At 57.8% G+C, this 19,184-nt stretch overlaps 1 protein-coding gene and 1 long non-coding RNA gene across 2 annotated transcripts; both read right to left on the bottom strand.

Moving 5' to 3' along the window:
* Nucleotides 1–3,537: 3,537 nt before the first annotated feature.
* ITIH4 (inter-alpha-trypsin inhibitor heavy chain 4) lies at nt 3,538–19,017 on the bottom strand. The gene is made up of 21 exons (XM_036267445.1): nt 18,892–19,017; nt 17,500–17,660; nt 15,336–15,440; nt 15,060–15,222; nt 14,813–14,923; nt 14,190–14,318; nt 13,411–13,527; nt 12,971–13,139; nt 12,761–12,886; nt 12,427–12,608; nt 12,150–12,332; nt 9,943–10,082; nt 9,547–9,701; nt 9,132–9,241; nt 8,830–8,965; nt 7,589–7,615; nt 7,384–7,500; nt 6,219–6,393; nt 4,281–4,435; nt 4,055–4,148; nt 3,538–3,626 (listed from the first exon to the last, which is right to left on the bottom strand). Exons 1-21 carry the CDS (start codon nt 18,979–18,981, stop codon nt 3,557–3,559), a joined length of 2,715 nt encoding a protein of 904 aa, XP_036123338.1. The 5' UTR covers nt 18,982–19,017; the 3' UTR covers nt 3,538–3,556.
* LOC118633224 lies at nt 8,378–8,965 on the bottom strand. Its single transcript, XR_004960161.1, has 3 exons — nt 8,912–8,965; nt 8,733–8,786; nt 8,378–8,488 (listed from the first exon to the last, which is right to left on the bottom strand). It is a non-coding gene; the product is annotated as an uncharacterized LOC118633224 (long non-coding RNA).
* Nucleotides 19,018–19,184: the final 167 nt, after the last annotated feature.

Below are 19,184 nucleotides of genomic sequence, written 5' to 3'. Positions count from 1 at the left end.
GCACTGTGGGGAGTCAAATGTATGATGGTTGGAGAAGGAAACAAATCAAGAATTGACCCTGGAGCAGAGTCTCTGAGAAGTTGGGGAGGGCTGAGTGCATTTCAGAGTCCAGAAGGGTCCTAAGAAAAGTCGGGGGTCCTGGCTCAGGAGCTCCTTTCAGGACCTTCAGGCCTGGATCCTTCTATGACTCAGAAGCAGAGAGTGTCCCAGGGCAGGCACAGCCTGCAGGTCCATACACCCACCCGCCCACTATCCGTCCAGCTACCAACCACCCATCCCTTCATCAGATAAACCCAACATTCTGGGCTAGGATCTGGGGGCATACAGCTTAGTGTTTGCACGAGTGCCTCAAGTTTGCCTTCAGCTGGGATGGGAATCCCTGGGATCCTCCAATCACACCCCAGGTAATCACCTGCTACACCCTCACAAGTCCTGGGTGGGGTGAGGGTTCCGACTGGTTCATGGACTAGGGTCTCTGAGAGCCTCTCCCACTGGGACAATTGCAACAGTCCCTCCCTGGGTCTCCCTGCTTCCAGTGAGAGCTTTCTACAGAGCAGAACCAACCACTGCTCCCTGCCTTAAGCCCTGCCAATGACATCGCCCACCCACTGCTCTTGGGACAGACAGAAGTCCTTCCTATGACTTCTCAGCTCTATCAACTCCTATACCAGGCGCGTCCCTTTACTTTCTGGGCTCCAGACACATCGACTGCTTCCAGTTCTGCAAACAGTCCCTCCTGCCCCCAGATCCTTTGCCTCTGCTGCTCTCTCTCCTGAGGGGCTAGGGGCACGCTGGGTAGAGGGCGTCTCATCGAAGGAAACAATGGGCAGCTTGGCTCAATGGCACAGCAAGGAGGCTGGAGTCCGACTGGGAGGCATCGTGAATGCAGTGGGGGCTGGGATGGGATCTGGACATGGGTCATGAGGTTTTCCCACCTCCCACTTCAGGGGCCCCTCTGGATGTCCTAGGGACACCAGCCTGGGATCCCGGAGAGGGTACTGAGGGGCAGTCCAGGAGGAAACATTGATCATCAGAGGAGCCCACCCCTCCCCAGGAGAGGCCACTTGTGGACTGGAGCTGTTGCTCCTCTAGGGAGAGGGCCACGAGACAGCTCCAGAGGAAATGTGGCAGATGTCCAGGCTGGGCTGGCAAAAGGGCCGAGGCCTGGGAAGGGACAACCTAACACAGGCAAGCCCTGCCACCCGTTCTGTCCCAGGTTGGCTGAGGAGCCATGTCATCCTGAGGTCAGTTTTCACATCTGTGAAATGGGGAGAAAGACCCCGCCACATGGAGGGTGAGAAGAAGCATCATTACATGGCTTCTGGTCCTCCTGCCTTTGTTCTGCCGCTCAGCTAGCAGCCTTGCCCAGCGGCTTGGCAGAAAGGCGGAGGAGGCCCCACCCCAAACCTGCCCCTTCCCCTCCCTCAGCAGTCAGGCCTTCGGTGCAGGCCAGCTCCAGGCAGACTCCGTCTCTCCCCAGTCCCACGTCACTCTGGCTGTGCCAGCCCCTGGCTACACCTCTGAACCTCCCTGGCTTTCAGGACAGAAGTCACGCTCCATGGCAAGGGGTGCCAGCCAGTGCTGGCCGGGCCCTGCTGCGCCCCCGCTCCAGCATTCCCTTCCTCCCCCTCCCATGGCACTGCTCTCCTTCGCTGACCCTGAACTCAGTGCCCAGTGTCCTGGCTCTGGCCTGTGTCCTTGTCATCCTTTACTGGGCTGATTTCTCTTTATTCTTCAAAACTCAACTTCAACCATGCCACTTCCAGGAAGCCTTCCCTGATCTCCCCCAGGTAGAACAAGATGACTCCCTCTGGGCTCCTAGTAGCACCTGGTCATTCTCTGGGTGGCAGCTGTCACACTAGGCACTGTGTCTATCATGGTGCCCACTGTACCCACAGCACTCTGCCCACGGCCTGGCCCGAGTAAGTGCTAGAAAGCACTCGGTGAACAAAACAATGAAGGGCATGCACTTACTACCAATTGTTCACAGAGGACACCTGCCCTGCTGACTGGGCCAGAAAGTCACCCAGGACCCCTTGGCTGTTGTACAAATCCCATGGGCCAGCCCAGGAGGTGGTGTCCTAGAGGGGTGAGCTCGGTGGGCATGCCCTCATCGTGGTATGTATGCCAGAGCTGGCCCCACAGCAAGTCTGACAGAGCCCCCAAGTCTCACAGCTCAGCCTGAGACCCCCGCCAGCCAGCGCGGCAGATGGAGTCCTGTGCGCTTGGCAGTCCCTCCTCCGGCCGCTCTGACCATCCCAGAAAGACTCCCTCAGTCAACACCCTGCAGAGCTCAAGAGCTGGGAAGAGGATGTTTTTCCCGATGGTCTGGTGTGCTTCCCCTTAGCAAGCACATGAGCTCGTGTTCCGCTTTCCTCTGGTTGCCAGGAAGCTCGAGCAAAGCCGCGCGGCGCAGCTTCTCTGCCCGGGCACTGGTCGAACTCTCCTCCTGCTGGGCTCCTATTCTCAAGGATTTGGCTTTATTCTCTTTACGCTTTTTACTTGTAAGACAAAGGACTTGTCATTTTTTAAAGAACTAAGTGGGGTAATTATAAATGGGTTTTGTTTTTAAAATTATTTTATTAAAAATTTTTTTAAACTTCACCCAAGGATATGTTTTTTATTGATTTTTTTTTAGAGAGGGAGGGAGGAAGGGAGAGAGAGAGAAACATCAATGTGAGAGAGAAGCATCAATCGGTTTCTTCCTGCACACGCTCCAACCAAGGCTCGAGTGTGCAACCTCTTGGTGTATGGACTGACGCTCCAACTAACTGAGCCACCTGGCCAGGGCGACACATGGTTTTCAAATATGCTTTGCCTGTGCAGGAAATGGGTGGAATCTTTGGGGTGCCTAAACCCTGGGGCATGGATAGGAGAGGACTTCGAGTGGGGGGCCTGGGTCATCCCTATGGGACTGGAGGCTCTTGGGAACAGAGCTTCCCCCTGGGATGGGGCTGCACCTCTCTGTCTGCAGTGCTAGCTTCTTTACAGGGCCGTGAGCACAGGCCTAGTCCTGAGCACAGGTGTGACCATCAAACTGTGCCATAAAAGTCCCCTTGGAAGGGGCCCAACAGTGTGCTGAGAACTTCTACCCAGTTCACTCTTTTTCTTGAGGGGGAGGGGCGGGTGTCAAAACTAGTTTTCATGGACCAAGACGGAACCTCTGCTCCCAGAAACTGTTTCCCTGCCCTAGGCCCCCGGCTGGGGCCTGGAGTGGCTTTTACATGGCCGGTTTAATCTCTCTAACCTTAGTTTCCCACCTTGTGAAATGTAGGGACTGGACGGGCCGCAGGCCTTCGAGGGGCTGACGATGGAACAGTCTCATGTGACAAGATGCTAAGTGAGCAGGACGGGTTCTGCAGCCCTGGGATTCGGCTGGATGGAACCAGAGACGCCCACTCCCTGGGCTTACACCACCTTCCTTTATTTGTAACAAGTGGAACGCCCTCCCCGGCACAGTGCAGGCCCCGCGTGTGGCCCTCTGGTCACAGGATGGCAGCCATCTGCACACCGCGGGGTGGCATGGGGGTGGTGGGTATCACTCCTCCCATCAGGACTAGAGCTCCACACACCAGCAGGGAATCTCTGTTCCTGGGTACCCCTGTTGATAATCCAGCTTGAGCTCTCTGGGATGGATAGACAGACAAATAGGTGGTTAGCAAATCTCAGGTGTGGTGGGAAGACAGGCAGAGAGCTGGGGACAGGAATGTGGAGAGTGGAGTTTTGGGACCCCTTAGAAGTCCCTCCAGCATAGGCTGACAAGGCCCAGTCGCCCAAGGGGATCCAGTTGTGTGGTGTACAGGGTCCAGGACTCAGAACGCAGGGAGCTTCCTACTGTCCCCAAGTCACCCTAGTGATCTCTGGCTGCTGTGTTTTCTGTGGGGCTGAGTTGATCAACTTTTGTGGACTCCCACTGAGAGCTGGGCCAGACATGTCTAAGGTACCAGACTTTCACCTGACTATCTCTAGATCCCGGGCGGGCCAGGGGAGTGGAGGCCCCCAGGGACCAGCTCTCAGCCTCCTAGTCCCACCCCTGGCCTGTTTTCGCTGTTACCTGGTGGCGGGATGGTCCTGCCCCTGAACCCTCAGTGTTCGCTTGCTGTCATCTGCGGCTGAGGGTTCCCAGAGCACATCCTGGTAAAACTGGCCTGAGAGACAAAGGGTTGGTCATGAGGGGTACAGACATGGGGACTGGGAGATACACAGAGGTGGGGTACTGCCTGTTTGCAGGCAGAGGTGGTTTCTGAGGATGCCCTGAGCCAGGGCCATGGGCAGCGTACCAAGGGTCCCGTTAACGTGGCTGGAGAAGCGGTTAGTGTCCTGCAGAAGCAGTCGAATGCCCTGCCTAGGGCCATTCCAGGACAGCAGGCCGATGGTCACTTTGTCTGGGCTGCTGAGCAGCAGGAGCCCCTCCTTGTCCATGGTCATCTTGAGGCTGTGGGAAACCCAGCCTCCTGAGAGCAAGGCAGGCACAGAGCCACCCCCAGGGGACCTTGGCCGTTGGGGTGGGAGTGGGCGGGGGCTGCCCTTGTCCTGGGGAATGCCTGCTGTGGCCTGGGGGGGAAGTCCGTTCCATTCTGAGCTTCAGTTCCTCACCAGTAAACAAAGTTAATTTAATAATACCTGGTGATCCCAGCATTTATAAAGCAAAATAACAGCTCCTTTCCTTACTTAGATTAGCTTTCTCATGGATCCGTTTCCCACGATCTGACACACTTGCTCTGTCCTTTTGTGTTTATAGACACTTTCTTCTGGCCATCGGGGTTTAATTGTCTGGTTAATCCAGGGGGCAAATCTCTTCTCATTCTCTCCCCTTCTTTTTTACTTAAAATAATCTTTGAAATTCTTACCATTTTAGTTTGCATAGGAATGTTAGGCTCCTTGATACGTGCTGAATAGGACCCTGCTGTTACCGGGAGGTTCTGCTGAATGGACTAAATTCACACGTGGTCGGATTTTCTTCCTGCAGCTCTCTAGTTCCTGAAAGTGTGTGGACCCTGGCACTACGATTGATAGGAATTCTTGATTCCATCTTCTGGTGTGTATGTCCAAAGCAGAGAAATGCCTTGTGTATATATCAGATACGAGGAAACTTTAAGATTTTTTCTGAAATGGGGAGGTTTTCGGGTGAGACCCTCAGATTTGCTAGGCGCTCACTCATTGGTCCAGAGGAAGCCAGCCTCTGCTGAGGGGCTCGGTTGGGGGCAGGGATAAGGCTGTTTGTACTCAGCACAGGCTGGGGGCTCGGAGGGGTGTGCTCCAGGGCCTCGGCCCCCCGCGCCAGGCCCCTCCTGACTTCCAGAGCCAGAGAGCTCTCTGCAAGGCTCGACGGGAGGCAGCCCACCGGCGGTCACCATCCCCTCCATTACCTACCAGCTGCCTGGTGGTTGAGGCCGAGAGGAACATGTCTCTGCTCATCAGGGCTTCAAGAGTAGCTTTGGCCGGTTTGGCTCAGCGGTTAGAGCATCGGCCCATGTACCAAAGGGTCTCGGGTTCAATTCCCAGTCAAGGGCACGTACCTGGATTGCAGGTTCGATTCCCAGCCCTGGTTGGGGTTGTGCTGGAGGCAACTAATCAATGTGTCTCTCTCCCTCTCTTTCTCTCTTCCTCCTTCCCTCCCTTCCACTCTATCTAAAAATCAATAGAAAAATATCCCTGGGCAAGGATTAACAAACAAACAAAAAAACCAGTAGGCTAAGAATAACATTTATAACCTCCCCTCCTCCCCTTGTTGGACGGTGTCTTCCACCTTCTCATCATTTCATCATTATCTCACCACTAGGCCGCCGCCCTCCAGCATGGCCCCTCTAATGAGCAGGGTGCTCCTCGGCCACACCCTCTCTCTGGGACCCCCAGCCTCTAACTCAGGCAGGCTTAGGGTGATTCTCGCCAGTTATGAGTGAGGAAACTGAGGCTAGGAGGGTCCTAGCAGCCCGCCAAGGGTTACACGGGATTAGCAGCAGAGCTAGCTCCAAGCCACATTGCTCCCTGCGCAGGAGAGTGACATGGGTTAGCTGTGAGCACAGCCAGGTCCCTAGGACAACCCTTGGTGCCCCCAGAACAGAAGGGGTGCAGGGCCCTGCCCAACGGGTGATGCACTGCAGAGGTGCATGCCCAGCCCAACCACTGCATCCGCAAGCCCATGGCCTCAGACCACCTGTCAGCACTGCCACCAGCTAACAGAGATGGCCACTGCTGGTGCCCACCCTGAGGCTTACCCGGGCATCACCGAGAACAGCGTTTCCTTCCACTTGTACTCAGAGTTTCTTTGGTTCCGAGTCACTACCACGTGCTCAGGAGACGCGTAGACCTGCAGCTGGGGCTGCTTGAAGGTCACCTTGATCCATGAGAACTGGGCCTTCTTCATCTCATACTGGCCCGTCACCTCGAGCCCTGGGAGAGCCGGGAGCACAGAGGTCAGTTACGGCCCCAGCTGGGCTCTGGCCTGAACGTGAGGTCCTCCCTGGTTCTGTCCCACAGTACTGTCCTTCAGCTCCCCTCCTCAGTGCCTTTACCCAGCATGCCCTCGCACCGCAACCTCGTGTCCACAGTCTCTTCTCAGTCCCTGGATTCATTTGACTTTGGGAGGGCCTCAAACCCTCAGTGATGGACACCTTCAAATAGATGAGCCCTCTGAGAAGGGAGGTCCTGCCTAAGTCCGTTACCATTGACAAAGCCCCTGTAGTGTGCCTGGCCCTGAGCTAGGTGCCATGGCCAACAGTGAGCTGGAAAATCAGCGGTCCCCACCCTCAGGGAGCACACAGATGCAGCCTGGCGTACGGAAGTGGGAGACCGTGCGTGTGAGCATCCCTGGGTGCTGGGCATCCCCACGTCTCACTTGACACCTCAGCTCAACCAGTACAAGCCTCTGGGGGCCGGGGAGCAGGCCTAGTCAGCATGCCTCACTCCTCCACACTCTCGACAGTCCTACTACTATCTTTCAGGGCTCGGAGCTTCTTCCAGCCTCTTCCTCTTCCTAGTGAACCCCCACTTGTCTGCCAAGGCCCCGTCTCTCCTGTGTGACCCTGTGTTGCCTCCCCTGACCCTCAAATAGCCCCAGCCTCCTCCCCTGGGCTTGTCTCTGCCACTCTGGGCACTGACTGCGGGTCCATCTCTCCACCCCTGAAGTATGGCCATGACGGAGGGAAAGATCACATCTGGTCACCCTGAAGTGCCAGGCCACTCAGACCTGCATATGTGGTGACTTGTGGAAGGTCTGTGGGCCGGTGCTCAGGGGCATGACCATGCCATGACCCAGGACAGACCCACACAGGTTAGGTGTGCCTCTATGGAGAGGTGTTCCAGTGTCATCAGCAGGGTGGTAAGCTGGGGTTGAGTGGGGTGTCTGGGATTCTCTGGATGGCTAACTGGTTAGGGTCTCACCTTGCTCAGGGTCTGAGAGCAGGTTCATTGGCTCCTGAGAGTGCTTGATGTCCACACAGAGCTGGTCCACGCTCTGCCCAGGCAGGGGCAGGATGACGGCAGGAGCCTGGATGGGGGCTGGGACAGCAGATGCAGTTCCTGGGGCTGGTAGAGCAGGCTGAGGGGCAGGGATGGGGAGGGGGATTGTGGGTGGCTAGCAACTTACCTGCTGGTGGGGTTGTTGGGCTTGTTTCTGAAAGAAGAAAAAGTCTGGGTTTAGGCATCCCCTTCCTGGGAGTTGGGGGTAGGAAGAGTTGAAGGATGGAGGAGGGGATGGGTGTGGCCAGGTTTCCTTCTCCACTTCAACACTGAAGAACCCGTGTAACAGGTTCACAGAGATCCCCAGAGCTCTCCCATCCCAGGGTCTTCCTGCTGCAGGGCCATGGTCTGGGGGCTACTTTGGATCAGATCTACTTCATGAAACACTGTCTTGGGAGTGGAGGAGGCAGACACTAATACAGCATCAGCCAGGAACAGAAAGGAGAAGGCAGGCAGATTCAGAGCAGCCAGCATGCACCCGCCACCCACCAAGCTCCAGCCCTGTGCCCCTTGGCCCACACCCAGCAACCTAGGAGAGCCTCTGCAAAGGGTTCCCCACAGAAGAGCACGCTAGTAGGGGAAGTCCCGAGGAGATAGGTCCAGCTGGGCTTTGCGGCTGTGTCTGAGTCCAGATTTGGAGATTAGATACAGCTCAGGGGACCACTGACGGCTTTGGGAATGGAGGAAGCCTTTCCTTTCTAGAAGGTTCCATCCTGAGCCAGCCTCCAGAGTGTCATGAATCCAATTCAGTGAAAATAAAGGACACACTACTTAATGTCCTGCCCACAGCAACTCCCTGGTCTGTGCGGCCCTGTGCGTGGTGCTTTCTCCCACCCAATTCTGCAGGCAGGTTTACCGACCACCTTGAGGGAACGAGGCGCTCCGAGGTCAGGCAGTGGCTTACCTAACACGTCCATGCTCTCTGCGCTATAGACATTGACCAAGGAATCGTAAAACGGACGCTGATAAACAACAGATGCTTGTAGTCCCGATTTCATTGGGTAGCTGGACGACACCCCGAAAGGTCCTGCTTTAGAAAAGTTGATACCTGCAGTCTTCGCTCAAGTAGTGTTACGGGTCCCCACTGCCAGGACCTGGGCCCATCCCCGGAGAGGGGTGGAGAGAAGGCAGACGGCTCTCTTCCCTACACCCACCACCTGAGAGCCTCTCCTCCCACAGCCAGGAGACAGTCAAAGCTGAAAAAATGGACCCTTCTTGGACCCTTCCCCGCTGGGATATCAGCCACCCCGAGGTGGTGCTCCTCAAACTACCTTGTCTTCTGAAGCCACTTCTGCCATGCATATATGTGTCTGCAGAGCTGCCTCCTAGTCAGACACACTACATTGCAGTCCCAGCCCTGGCACCGGCGCGGTGAGCCCAGTAAGCCACAGTCTGTGGCCAGGGCCAAGGTGCTGTCAATCTCCCCTTCCCCCTTGTCCTCCTTCCCTACCTGGTAGTACGGGTCCTCTGTATCCCAAGCCTTTATTTCTGATGAGTTGGTGACCTGGAAATCAGAGACCTGGGTGTGCATGTAGCTGGGGGGGATTGTGCCCTAGCACCCAGGACAGCCAATATGGGAATGAACAGGTGACTAGCGGCACCGCTGTGCTTGGACAGGCAGTGTCCCCTCCTGGCAGCAGAGCTGGGCTAGAGAGGCCCTGGCCAGCAACCGTGTGGGACTGGTGTCCTAGGTCCTGTATCAGACAACTGTCACCAAGACCAGCCTTCGAGGTTATTAGGCCCTTACGTGAGTAAAATCTCCTGTGTTCATTTTCATTTTCTGAAAAAAACAAAAAGATAAAGGAAGAGAGAGAGTGAGAGAGATACTGAGGTGGTTTTGACAAATTTGAAGTGGTTATTTAACCCTGCTTCCAACCCCAGCACTACATAGATGCAGTGCACTTGGAAGGGTTGGGGGACCTGGACCCAGTTTCCTCATCAATGAAATGGACTGGGGGTCCTGGGGGTCCTGGGAGTCTGTGTGGTAGGGACAGGGTCTTGGTCAGCATGTGGGGGTGAGGCTGGGGAGGACACTGGGTCAAAACCCTGTTGCCACAGAGGCTAGGAGCCCACTCTGACACTCACCATCTTCCACGGGCTTCTCGGCAACCTGAGACTGTTCCTGGCCTTCAGGTTTGGTGACCACCATGGACGTGAGGGGGGTGACAAAGCTGTAGTTGAGCGACAAGCCCAGGGCTTGGGTCTCGAGGGCCTGCTTCTCAGCATCTGACGCAGAAACCCTGCCGGTGGAGAGCGTGGGAGGCTCAGCAGGTCTGCGGGTGCCCGTCCCCTTCTCCCTCCCTTCCAGACCTCGGCGGGGGGAACGGTTCCTGCCGGGAGAGTCTGAGCTCACACACACCATGCCCCCCTCCACGCCTAGGTGCCCCGTGCCAGCTGTGCTACCCCACTCGTGAAGAGCTCGGGGAGGCCCGGAGACCCGGTGTGGCTGCCCAGTGGGTCCTCAGGGGGGTGGCCACCCACATTTTCTCCAGCAGTTGCTGGATGGTCAGGTACGCCCAGAGCCTCTCCATGAAGCCGTGGAAGATGTACTTGGGGCTTCGGAACTCCTCCTCCTGCTCTGCCACCTTGGACTCCATTTGGAAGGTGAGGTTCTGCCTGGGCTGGAAAGAGGGGCTTGGCCAGGACGGGCGCAGTGAGGGCCCGACGCCCACACCTGGCCTGGCATTTCCGGGCACTTCCATGAGAAACCTGGTTGGGGCTGGGGCAGGTCCCGTGCACTGGCTGAAGGACCACATTTCCTTTGAGTAGAGTGGGGAACAGGGAGGGAGTTGAGGGGTATGAGGGGCTCAGCCTCACAGTCCCCAAGGATAAGGGGGTGGAGAGAAGAGGCAGAAACTCTCACGTAAGCATGGAAGGTGCAGAGCCGGAGGCTCAGGTCAAGTGGGAGGAAGGAAAACGAGGATGGGATCTGGGCCCCAGGCCGGCGCGAAAACAGCAGCAAATGCAGGTTAGAGCGGAAAGGGCCCCAGACATCCCCCCCCCCCAAGGGAACTGGGGGAGGGAGAAGCACCTTCCCCGGCAGTCAGTGGCAGAGTTGGAAAGAGAATTCAGGTGTCACGGCCCTGATAGGCTTTGGGGCCCCATCCCAATAAGCTGTCCCTTTGACCAAGCTGGTACCCTCGGCTGGGACTGGGCACTGTCCAGTGGTGACAGGGAGGGGTGTGCCCAAGTTCCAGGTGGACTGCTGCTTCTTTCCCCAGGGTGCGGCCTCCTTGTCTCGGGCTGCCTGGCCAGCAGCCTGGGGAATGGGGTCTGGGGGCAGAGCAGCTCCATCCCTCTCTCGTCACAGCTTCCACGGCAGCCGAGAACCTTTGCAGCGTGGACCAGATCCCATCCCTGCTGCTGGAAACATGCTCCTCTGTCTCTCACCAGAGCGGGGCCTCCCAAACCTTTGTCACCCGCAGGCCACCTGCACAGATGTCGTCCTATCCACACGCACAGCTAGTTAATTGATGGTTTTCCTTAAATGAACGTTAAATAGACCAACACTCTTCACTTTGGCCTTGTCCCAAGCTATGATACCAGTGAAATCCTAGGTCTGGGTTTGAGGTCTATTTCTCAGAAGACACATTGTGATAAACATGACTACTGAGATACAGACAAGTTGTGACTCCCACTTCGGGAGCTCCTGGCCTCCAGGACAACCCCAGCAGCTAACATGTGTGAGATGCTCACCTTGGCCAGAAGCTAAGCCCACAGCGTCATACAAGGTGGATAAGGTGACCACTTCTCCTTTTCACACGAGGAAACTGAGGCCCAGGGAGATTAGATGACTCCCCAGGCTTCACCCCCGGGAAGTGGCAGAGAGGGGTTTGAAGCCAGGCTTCTGGTCACCCTACATGTACTGCTTATTATGACACACGGCCCTGGGCCCACCATGCCCTCCTGCGTTGTCCACCTGCTGTTCTCCCCACACATCCTGCCTGCCGGCCATGCAAGCCTGAAACTCCTCCATCCCTTCGCCATCTGGCTCCTGCCACCTCCTACTCATCCCATCTCAGCGGAGCCTCCTCCAGGAAGCCTCTGGTCCCCAGGCCCGGTCGGGGCTCCGTGCCACTCCTCTGAGTCCCCGGCTCATCCTCGCAGGGACACCCTAGCCTGCAAGTCCTTGTTGTGCGACGATTTACTTGCGGTCTCTCCCTTGAGGGCAGTGTCCTTGATTTGGGTCTAGAGAAGGATCTGGCTCAGAGTAGGTGCTCAGTTTCTCTCTGTGGAACGAGAGGGTCCCCTGCGGCACAGAGGCAGGGAGGACTGGGCAAGGACAGGGCCCCCTGTGGAAAGCCGGGCTCTTGACTGAGCTGTGGTGGGCCCAGGGCAAGTTGGACCTTCGCCTGCTCGTCTGTGAGGTGGGAGCAGCCCTGCCTGCCCGCTGCAGGCTCAGCTGGCTGGTGTGAGGACTGGGGGGACGCCAGCACCCGCTGCCCTCGGGCACAGCAGCGCAGACTGACTGCGGAGGGCCCACCACGGGCAGGCAAGCACAGGCGCTCTCAGGAGAATCGCGGCATGATCTCATTGAAGATCCACCACTGGCTCGTGCACAGTGGCAGCGACCACTCTGAAACTTGCTCAAGGTCAGTCGACGAGTCTGACAGGGCTGGGGTTGAACCCAGCCCCTCTGAACGCCTGCTCCAGCCTCCCTTGCCCTCCGGATGACTGGCCACACTCACCAGCTGCCCACGGACTTTGGCGAAGAGCACATCGGGGCTCTGGCCCTGGAGCTTCCCAGCCACCACCATCTCGGAGCCCTTGAAGAACAGCCGGAAGTTGTCCTGCGTGACCTCCACGGCGTTGCTCGGGTACTCGAAGCTCACCGCTGTGAGCAGTGGGTTGGCCACTTCCTGGAAGAAGTCCTGCAGGGAAGGGGGTGTCAGGAGGGCCGGGCAGGGTCTGCCCTCCTGGCTGAGCCATCGCTGCCTCACGCAGCCCCCAGGGGCAGGCGGGCACCTGCAGCTGCAGGGCAGAGTCCGAGTCCTCGTAGATGCGCCGAGCCAGGCCGCCGTTTTCCAGAGCCATCTTCTCCAGGAAGGCGAAGCTGACGTCGAAGCCGAAGCCCAGGCAGAAGAGGCTGTACTGGCCGTCTATGGCATTCTTCACGTTCTTCTGGATCTCCGTGGGGTTGGTCTCGCCTGGACCCAGCGGTTGGGGACAGGGGTGAGAAAACAGAGCCAGAGAGGCCTCAGGGACCTCCTCCCTTTCCCAGGTCCCACAGCAAGCCAGGGTGGAGCCCGGGCCGCTCCCTCTGGGCAGTGTGCCCCGGAGCTGTTGGCAGTGCCCTCACCAGCGGTGGGGTCGCCATCAGTGAGAAGGATGATGAGAGAGACGCTCTCTGAGGACAGCAGCTCCTCCCGGGTGGCTTTCTTCAGCAGCTCCACGGCCATCAGCATCGCATCGTTTATGTTGGTCGCTGAGGGGCACACACTCTTAGGATGGCTCCCAGCAAGGGCTCAGTGCCCGGACCCCCCGCCCTGCAGGGCTGCGTGGCGCTCACATCCGCTGGCTTGGATGCTGGCAGTGTAGCTCTTGGCCTCCTTCACGTTCTCAGCTGAAGCTGGCACCAGCAAAGGCTTCCACTGGGTCGCTTGCCCGCTGAAGCTAATGAGGTTGAACTGGTCTGTGGGCTTGAGGTCCTCTAGGATCTTGATTAGGGCTTCCCGGGTCTGGTCAGGGGAAGGGGAGGCAAAGTAGGTGACTCAGTGGGGCCCCTTGGGTGTTCATGTGCCTTTGGGCTGCACCTCCAGGCCCGCACCTGGAGTGGGGACATGGTGAATGCTCTAGGGGTAGGACCAGCCCCAAGTTCTGACCAATCTCTACACCCTGGGATCCCTCCACCCAGGAAGATGGAGAAGGGAGGGTCTGCCTGCTGGACCAGAGCTGATGCTGTGAGGCATCGGAGAGTTTTCAGGGCCCACCCTGGCCTAGGGGACCCACCTGCTGCATTTTCTTGCCACTCATGGAGCCACTCTTGTCGATGACAAAGATCACATTCTTGGGTATCGTGGACAGGCCCTCGGGGGCAAAGTAGTGCACAAAGTAGCCATTCTCGATCTGTGACCAGAGTGTGATCCACCCAGGTGATGAGAGCTGCAGGCCTGCCCTGCCCTGCCGCCACCCTTCCTCCTCACCCCAATCCTCAGGTCCTCATGCTCTCTTCATGTAAGCCCCTCCGTTGCTGTCCCATTGTTAACCTCCCGAAACCCTCACTATCTTTTAGGACTCAGTCCAGCCACTCTCTTGCTGAAGCCATCCTGCTCAGGCATGGCTCGCTAGAACTTTACCTCCTATTTGTTTGAATATTTGAGGCAGTTTATACTAAATGGTTCAGAAATAATAAACCTGAGATCCATCGAAAGAATGAAGACTCTAAAAGCAAGGTCCATCGGAAGAGTAAAGGAGAAGCACAGCGCTGCCAGAACATCTGTGAAAGGAGCTATTGCAGTTGAGCATAAAACTGATCTGTGAGCCTCCTGGCATCCCAGGCAAGAAGGGAAACCCTGCAGGGCAGTTCTTTAGCAGAGACAAAATGTTTTGCCTCTGACAGGGAATTCTTTCAGGGACAGCATAACTAAGCTGCTGTTTTCTGTCTGTGTTGCCTTTGGTGTGCATCGAAAAGCAGCAGCGGTTTTTTGCCTTTTCTTCTAGAACACCCAGGCTGAGGCTCTTGAGGATGGACTTCCTGGTTACTCTGCTCTCCCCGGGAGCCCATGCACCTGAATGGAGCCTCCAGAGAGGGTCCGGTTCACATCATAGCGGACGATGAAGTTGCCATCCACAACTGTGTCCTGTTGCTCCGGAGACTTCTGTTGCTGGGAGAGTGTCGGCTTGAACTGTATGTGAGCCTGGAGAAACGACTGGGCTGAAGTTGGGAGGAACAGCGAGGCTGTGACAACACCCCGCTCACCCCATCTGACGTGAGAATTCCAGGACGCAGCTCTGGGTCAAACCCAGGGAACTTTCTCTCAGGCTGGGCTGTCAGACAGCCTCAGTACAGTGGGTGGGTTGTGAGATTGGAGCCCTTGCTCTTGGAGCTGTGCAAGCTGGGCTCAGGATGGGTACGATCCAGCTACCTCCTCCTTTCCCCCTGGTCCTGGGACCCTCACATCACTGTCCTCTGCAAGTCCGTCTCCCCCGATCTCAGGGTTCAACAAGCACCCGCCATTCTCCTCTAGGCCTTGCCCTCGCGTCTGCCACGTGTCAGCATGGCACAGAGACCTCAGCAGTCTATCCAGCTTAGAGATTCTGGTCAACTGTCCCACTCTCTGGAAATCCAGGCTCGTAGAGCTGGCCTGAAGATGGTCCCTTGGTACCCTCACCCGCCGACTGGCAGGCCCACCTTGGTCTGGTTCACGGAGGTGGTGAGGGCCTCTTCAAGTTCATTGGTCATGAAGGTGCTCTCTGTCTCCAGAAAGCGGATGCCTTGAGGCTCAAAGATGTGAATGTCCATCTGGAGGCAAGAAGTGGGTCACAGGGTTAGCCAGGAGCCAGGGATGGGCCTCACAAGAGGCAAAGGGAGGAGGGGCCGCCTTCAGCAATGCAGGGGTCATCCAGGAGGCCTCCTGGGAGGAGGCAGCACCAGATACCTGCAGGTGCTTGACCAGCTGCTGGGGCCGGACTTTCAGCAGCAGCTCGTACATCCCCAGTTGCCGCTTGAGCAATTCCTCATATACCAGCTGGAAGGTGACCTTGGCAGAGGGAGCCACGCTGACCGATACCTGGAACTGTTCCATCTTTCTCCCAGTGGCCCTGGGGAAGGAGCACCAGGTAGGGTGTGGACACCGGACGTGAGAACAGAACTAAAGGCAGGGGCAGCTTCTGTCCCACCCCCTGCGCGGTCCCCCTCACCCCCTTGGGCTCACTTGACAAGGCCAGCGCTCTCTCCTCTGGCCACGGCTGCACTGTACTGTTCCTGGGCTGCTTCCTTCTGCTTGATGTTCCCTGGATAGGTCACGCCGTCGATGATCCTGGAGCAGGAGGGCAGGTGTTGTCAAGAGGCTGGTGGGTGCAGCCCACTCCAATCACACCTCCTCCAGGAAGCCTCTCTGGGACTGGATGTGCCTCTTGATAGAGGGACTCTTACCTTTACCGGACCTCATCCCTGTTGACTATGCTCCTACTGTGTACAAGACTCTGTGCAGGACCCTGGTAAGGGCAGGGGAACTCTGCAAGGTATGCCAGGCCGCCTACGCGAGGCACGCGCAGTGTGAGAGAACATTCGTTCACTGAAGACGGAGGGAGGCTGCAGAGGCAGGGCGGAGCTACGTCCTGGCTTCTCTTCTCCCTTCCACTCTGGCCCCACATTCCAACTGCCCCCTCCAAGTCATAGACTGTTTCCAGAGGAACTGGGCAACCACTAGCGAGAGCCTTCTGAGCTGCCTTTGCACCCAGCCTCGTGTCCAGCTGGGCGGACTGAGGAGGGAGGTACCCACCTCCCAGGCCGGTGGGAGACTGAAAGGCTCTGAACCCTGCGCCCATGAGCACAGGGCAGGGTGCTCTGCAGACAGGGCGGCCTCTGGGGAAGTAGGTTTGGACAACTGCTGGATGGGACTCCCAGGGGAGTAGACGATCCTAGCGGCTGTTCTTGGGGACTGAGAACTGCCTGGGCTGGTCCTCTGGAAGGAAACGGCTGTCCTAGGACGCCCTCATGGGGTGGGTAGAGCTGTGGCAGGCAACGAGCCTGCCCCCCCCCTCCCCGGGGGGTGGGTGTCTGCAAGGGTGGGAGGGGCAGCCAGGACCCAGTGTTCCTCCTTCCTACCATCCTGACCTTCTGGTCATAATTTAACCCTGGGCCAGGGATGGGCTAGTACGTGGGTTTCAGGGTTTCTCCTCCCAGAGGCTTAGTTGGGATCCCTGCCAGGTCGGGGAGCAGGACACCCTGTCCCCACATTTCCTTATCTCATGCAGCAACAGGATCTGGGCCCAGAAAGGGGTACAAGTCCTGGGCTCTCAGCAGATGATGGGGCTTGGCGCCTCCCAGCCTGGGGGCCGTGGCACCCAGGTGGGGGCCGGCGCAGCGAGTTGAGAAGCACAGGCCCTGGCTCTGAGGGGCGGGGAGGAGCCCCACAGGGATCCAGCCCACTGCAGTTTTTAGAGGTCCCAGGGCACACGGGGGACCCTGCCTAAGACACGTTCACTTTCTGCTTCACCCATCACCCTCCATGAGTTCCGGCCTCTCCTGGCCTGTCCTCACGGCCTCTCCTGTGGGAAAGGACAGATAGAGTTCTCCCGAGTTCAGCAAACATTGCAAAACTGAGTCAAGAAGGCGGGGAGGACAGCAGAAGACAAGGTGAGGATCGTCAGCTTGCCTAGTCCACAGGAGCCCCAGGGGCCTCCCAATGCAGCCTCTGACCCACGGAAGACATGCCCTTTCTGCAGTATCCCAGTGAGGGTGAGGGGACTAGCCTGGCTTGGAACTTCCGGTGACAAGGAGGTCCCCCACCTCAAGGTGTCACTCCATTGTGGGGCAGCCCAGGGGTTAGAAAGTTTTCTGTATCCAGAGCTGGAATCTGCCTTTTGGTGACTCGCTCCTGCCTGGGTCTGGCCTCAGGATGCTCCAAGTCTGTGCTCCTCAAGGGTAAAGACACAAAAATGCTGTCGTTCTCCACCTGACACCAGGGCCTGACAGAGGGATGGATGGGGAAGGGAGGGATGGAGGGATGAATGGAGGGATGGAAGGAGGGAGGGATGGCAGGAGAGATAAATGAAGGGATGGCTGAAGAGAGGGAGGGATGAAGAGAGGGATGGAGAGGTGGATGGAGGGCTGGGTGGAGGGAAGAATAGATGGAGGGACAGATGGAATACATGGATGGAAGGATGAATGGATAGAGGGATGGATGGAGGGATGGAGAGAAGGGAGTGGGGGATGAGGGAAGGTAGAAACCTCTCTGAGAATGCACAAGTTCCTGGGTCGTCTCTGGTTCCCTGTGCTGCCTACAGGTGGAGCGTACACACCTCACACCAGGAAGAGGTGGGGTGGCAGTGCTGGGTTGGGGAGGGACAAGGCGCGGGCAGGAAGGCACCTACATAGAGTAGTTGGTGATGAAGGCTTTCTTGGGCAGCTCTATCTGGAAGGTGGCCTCCTGTGCAGCATCGGCTTTGTTGACCACCCGGCTGGTGATGACCGTGTGGGCGAACCGGGATGAGACCTTGGAGTCCACAGTGAGGCTGTAGATGTCGATGCCATCCTGCACCAGGGAAGGGGGAAGGGTGGGGTTGTGTCAGCGCCAGCCCAGCTTGGGGCAACACTCTTGAAGAGCGGGCCCGACCTAGGTCCCGAACCAAGCCCTGGCCACCAACCCCGACCGAGCGCTGGTCAGGCCTCAGGCTGAGCCTTGTGAGGTCTTTCACGTGTGAGCCTTTCTCTCGGGTAAGAGGCAGCCCTGTGCTCTGTTCCCCATCCGTGTGCCACAGGCAGGGGCTCAGGGACAGTCTGGCAACACGTGGAGGGAAGGGGTAGAGCCTGAGCCCCGTGTGTCTGGGAGGGGCTCTCACTTATCCCGGCCCTGGCGAGATCAGGAAGCTTGAGGCCTTAGCTCCAGCCATAAAAGGCAGTGACCAGGTCCTTCAATTTCTGGTGACCTTGGCCTCCACGGAAACTGAGGAAAACGGTTCCTTCCGCCTCCCACAGGGGCCTAAGGGCGCTGGGAGAACCTGCGGTAAGGAGGGCCTAGTCTCTGAGAGCTGGGAATCGGCTTCCTGATCCCCCCTCCCTGCAGCCGTGGACCCCACCCCCAGCTGCCCGCCCTGCAGCGTAGGCCCTGGCCCTGACTGGAGAGAGGGTCAGTCCCCTCAGGTCACTGACCCAGGCACATGCTCTTCGACCCAGGTCTAAGGTTCACATGTGCACAGAAGAGGAGCCTCACACACCCTCTGCCTGCCTGCACACGACACCTGTGCACTCACCAACTCTGTTCACCTGCACACGCAGCTGGCAGAGGTGGGTGCCGGCCGAGCGGCGTGTGCACACACAGGGCTGTCTGCTGACTTCCTGGTGCTGCACGTTTCCTCTCCACAACAACCCTCCCACTTGGTTCTGTTACTACCCCGTTTCACAGACAGGACAGCGAGACGGAGGAAGTGTCACTTCCTTGAGGCCTCCCAGCCAGGGAGAGGTAGAGCTGGCTCGGGAAGCCCACTCCCACCCTCCCCACCCACCGCCGGCCCCCAGGACAACTTGCTAACCTGCAGTCCTCACCTGGAACGTGGGAATAGGCTCACCCCTTCGAGCAAATGGGAGTGTCCACCAAGCCCTCGGGGCAGTGCCTGGCGCATGGTCAGCACCATTTCTGTGCATACGCCCGGTCTGTGCTCCCTAGTACTTACACGCGCACACACAGGCTCTCCTCCACTTCACTCACCACCAGCTCCCACCACTCACACTCTGGTGCGCACACAGGTGTCTGCGGCACCGGCTACCTTTTGGGCACAGGTGGTCTGGAGGACAGCCAGCAGCGAGAGGAGGGCCAGCCGGATGCCGCAGGCACGGGCAGGGGCTGGGGTCTTCATTTGGGCTCCAGTGCCTGGCAGGCTGCTTCTGAATTTGAGAGAAAGTGGGGAATGAATTAGTAACTCGCCGGCTGCTCCGCCCCTGTGGGGGCGGGTTCTGGGAAATTGGGATCTACAAGCCAAAACCTGCAGTGGCCTCAGATAAACAGGCGAACTGCGAATGTCCTGTGGACCTTGGCTGGGGACAGAAACATGTACAGTAA

This window comes from Molossus molossus, unplaced genomic scaffold (assembly GCF_014108415.1).
Source record: "Molossus molossus isolate mMolMol1 unplaced genomic scaffold, mMolMol1.p scaffold_m16_p_18, whole genome shotgun sequence".
NCBI classification, from domain to species: Eukaryota; Metazoa; Chordata; class Mammalia; order Chiroptera; family Molossidae; genus Molossus; species Molossus molossus.
This window is presented reverse-complemented; position numbering and strand designations above follow the sequence as displayed.

Excerpts from the sequence above, each read along its gene's own strand:
- ITIH4 (XM_036267445.1), bottom strand. The coding sequence starts at position 18,981 with ATGAAGACCCCAGCCCCTGCCCGTGCCTGCGGCATCCGGCTGGCCCTC. Across the intron at positions 15,441-17,499 it reads TTCATCACCAACTACTCTAT|GATCATCGACGGCGTGACCT; the intron begins GTAGGTGCCTTC and ends CTCCTGCTCCAG. Across the intron at positions 14,319-14,812 it reads CCTCCGTGAACCAGACCAAG|GCTCACATACAGTTCAAGCC; the intron begins GTGGGCCTGCCA and ends TCGTTTCTCCAG.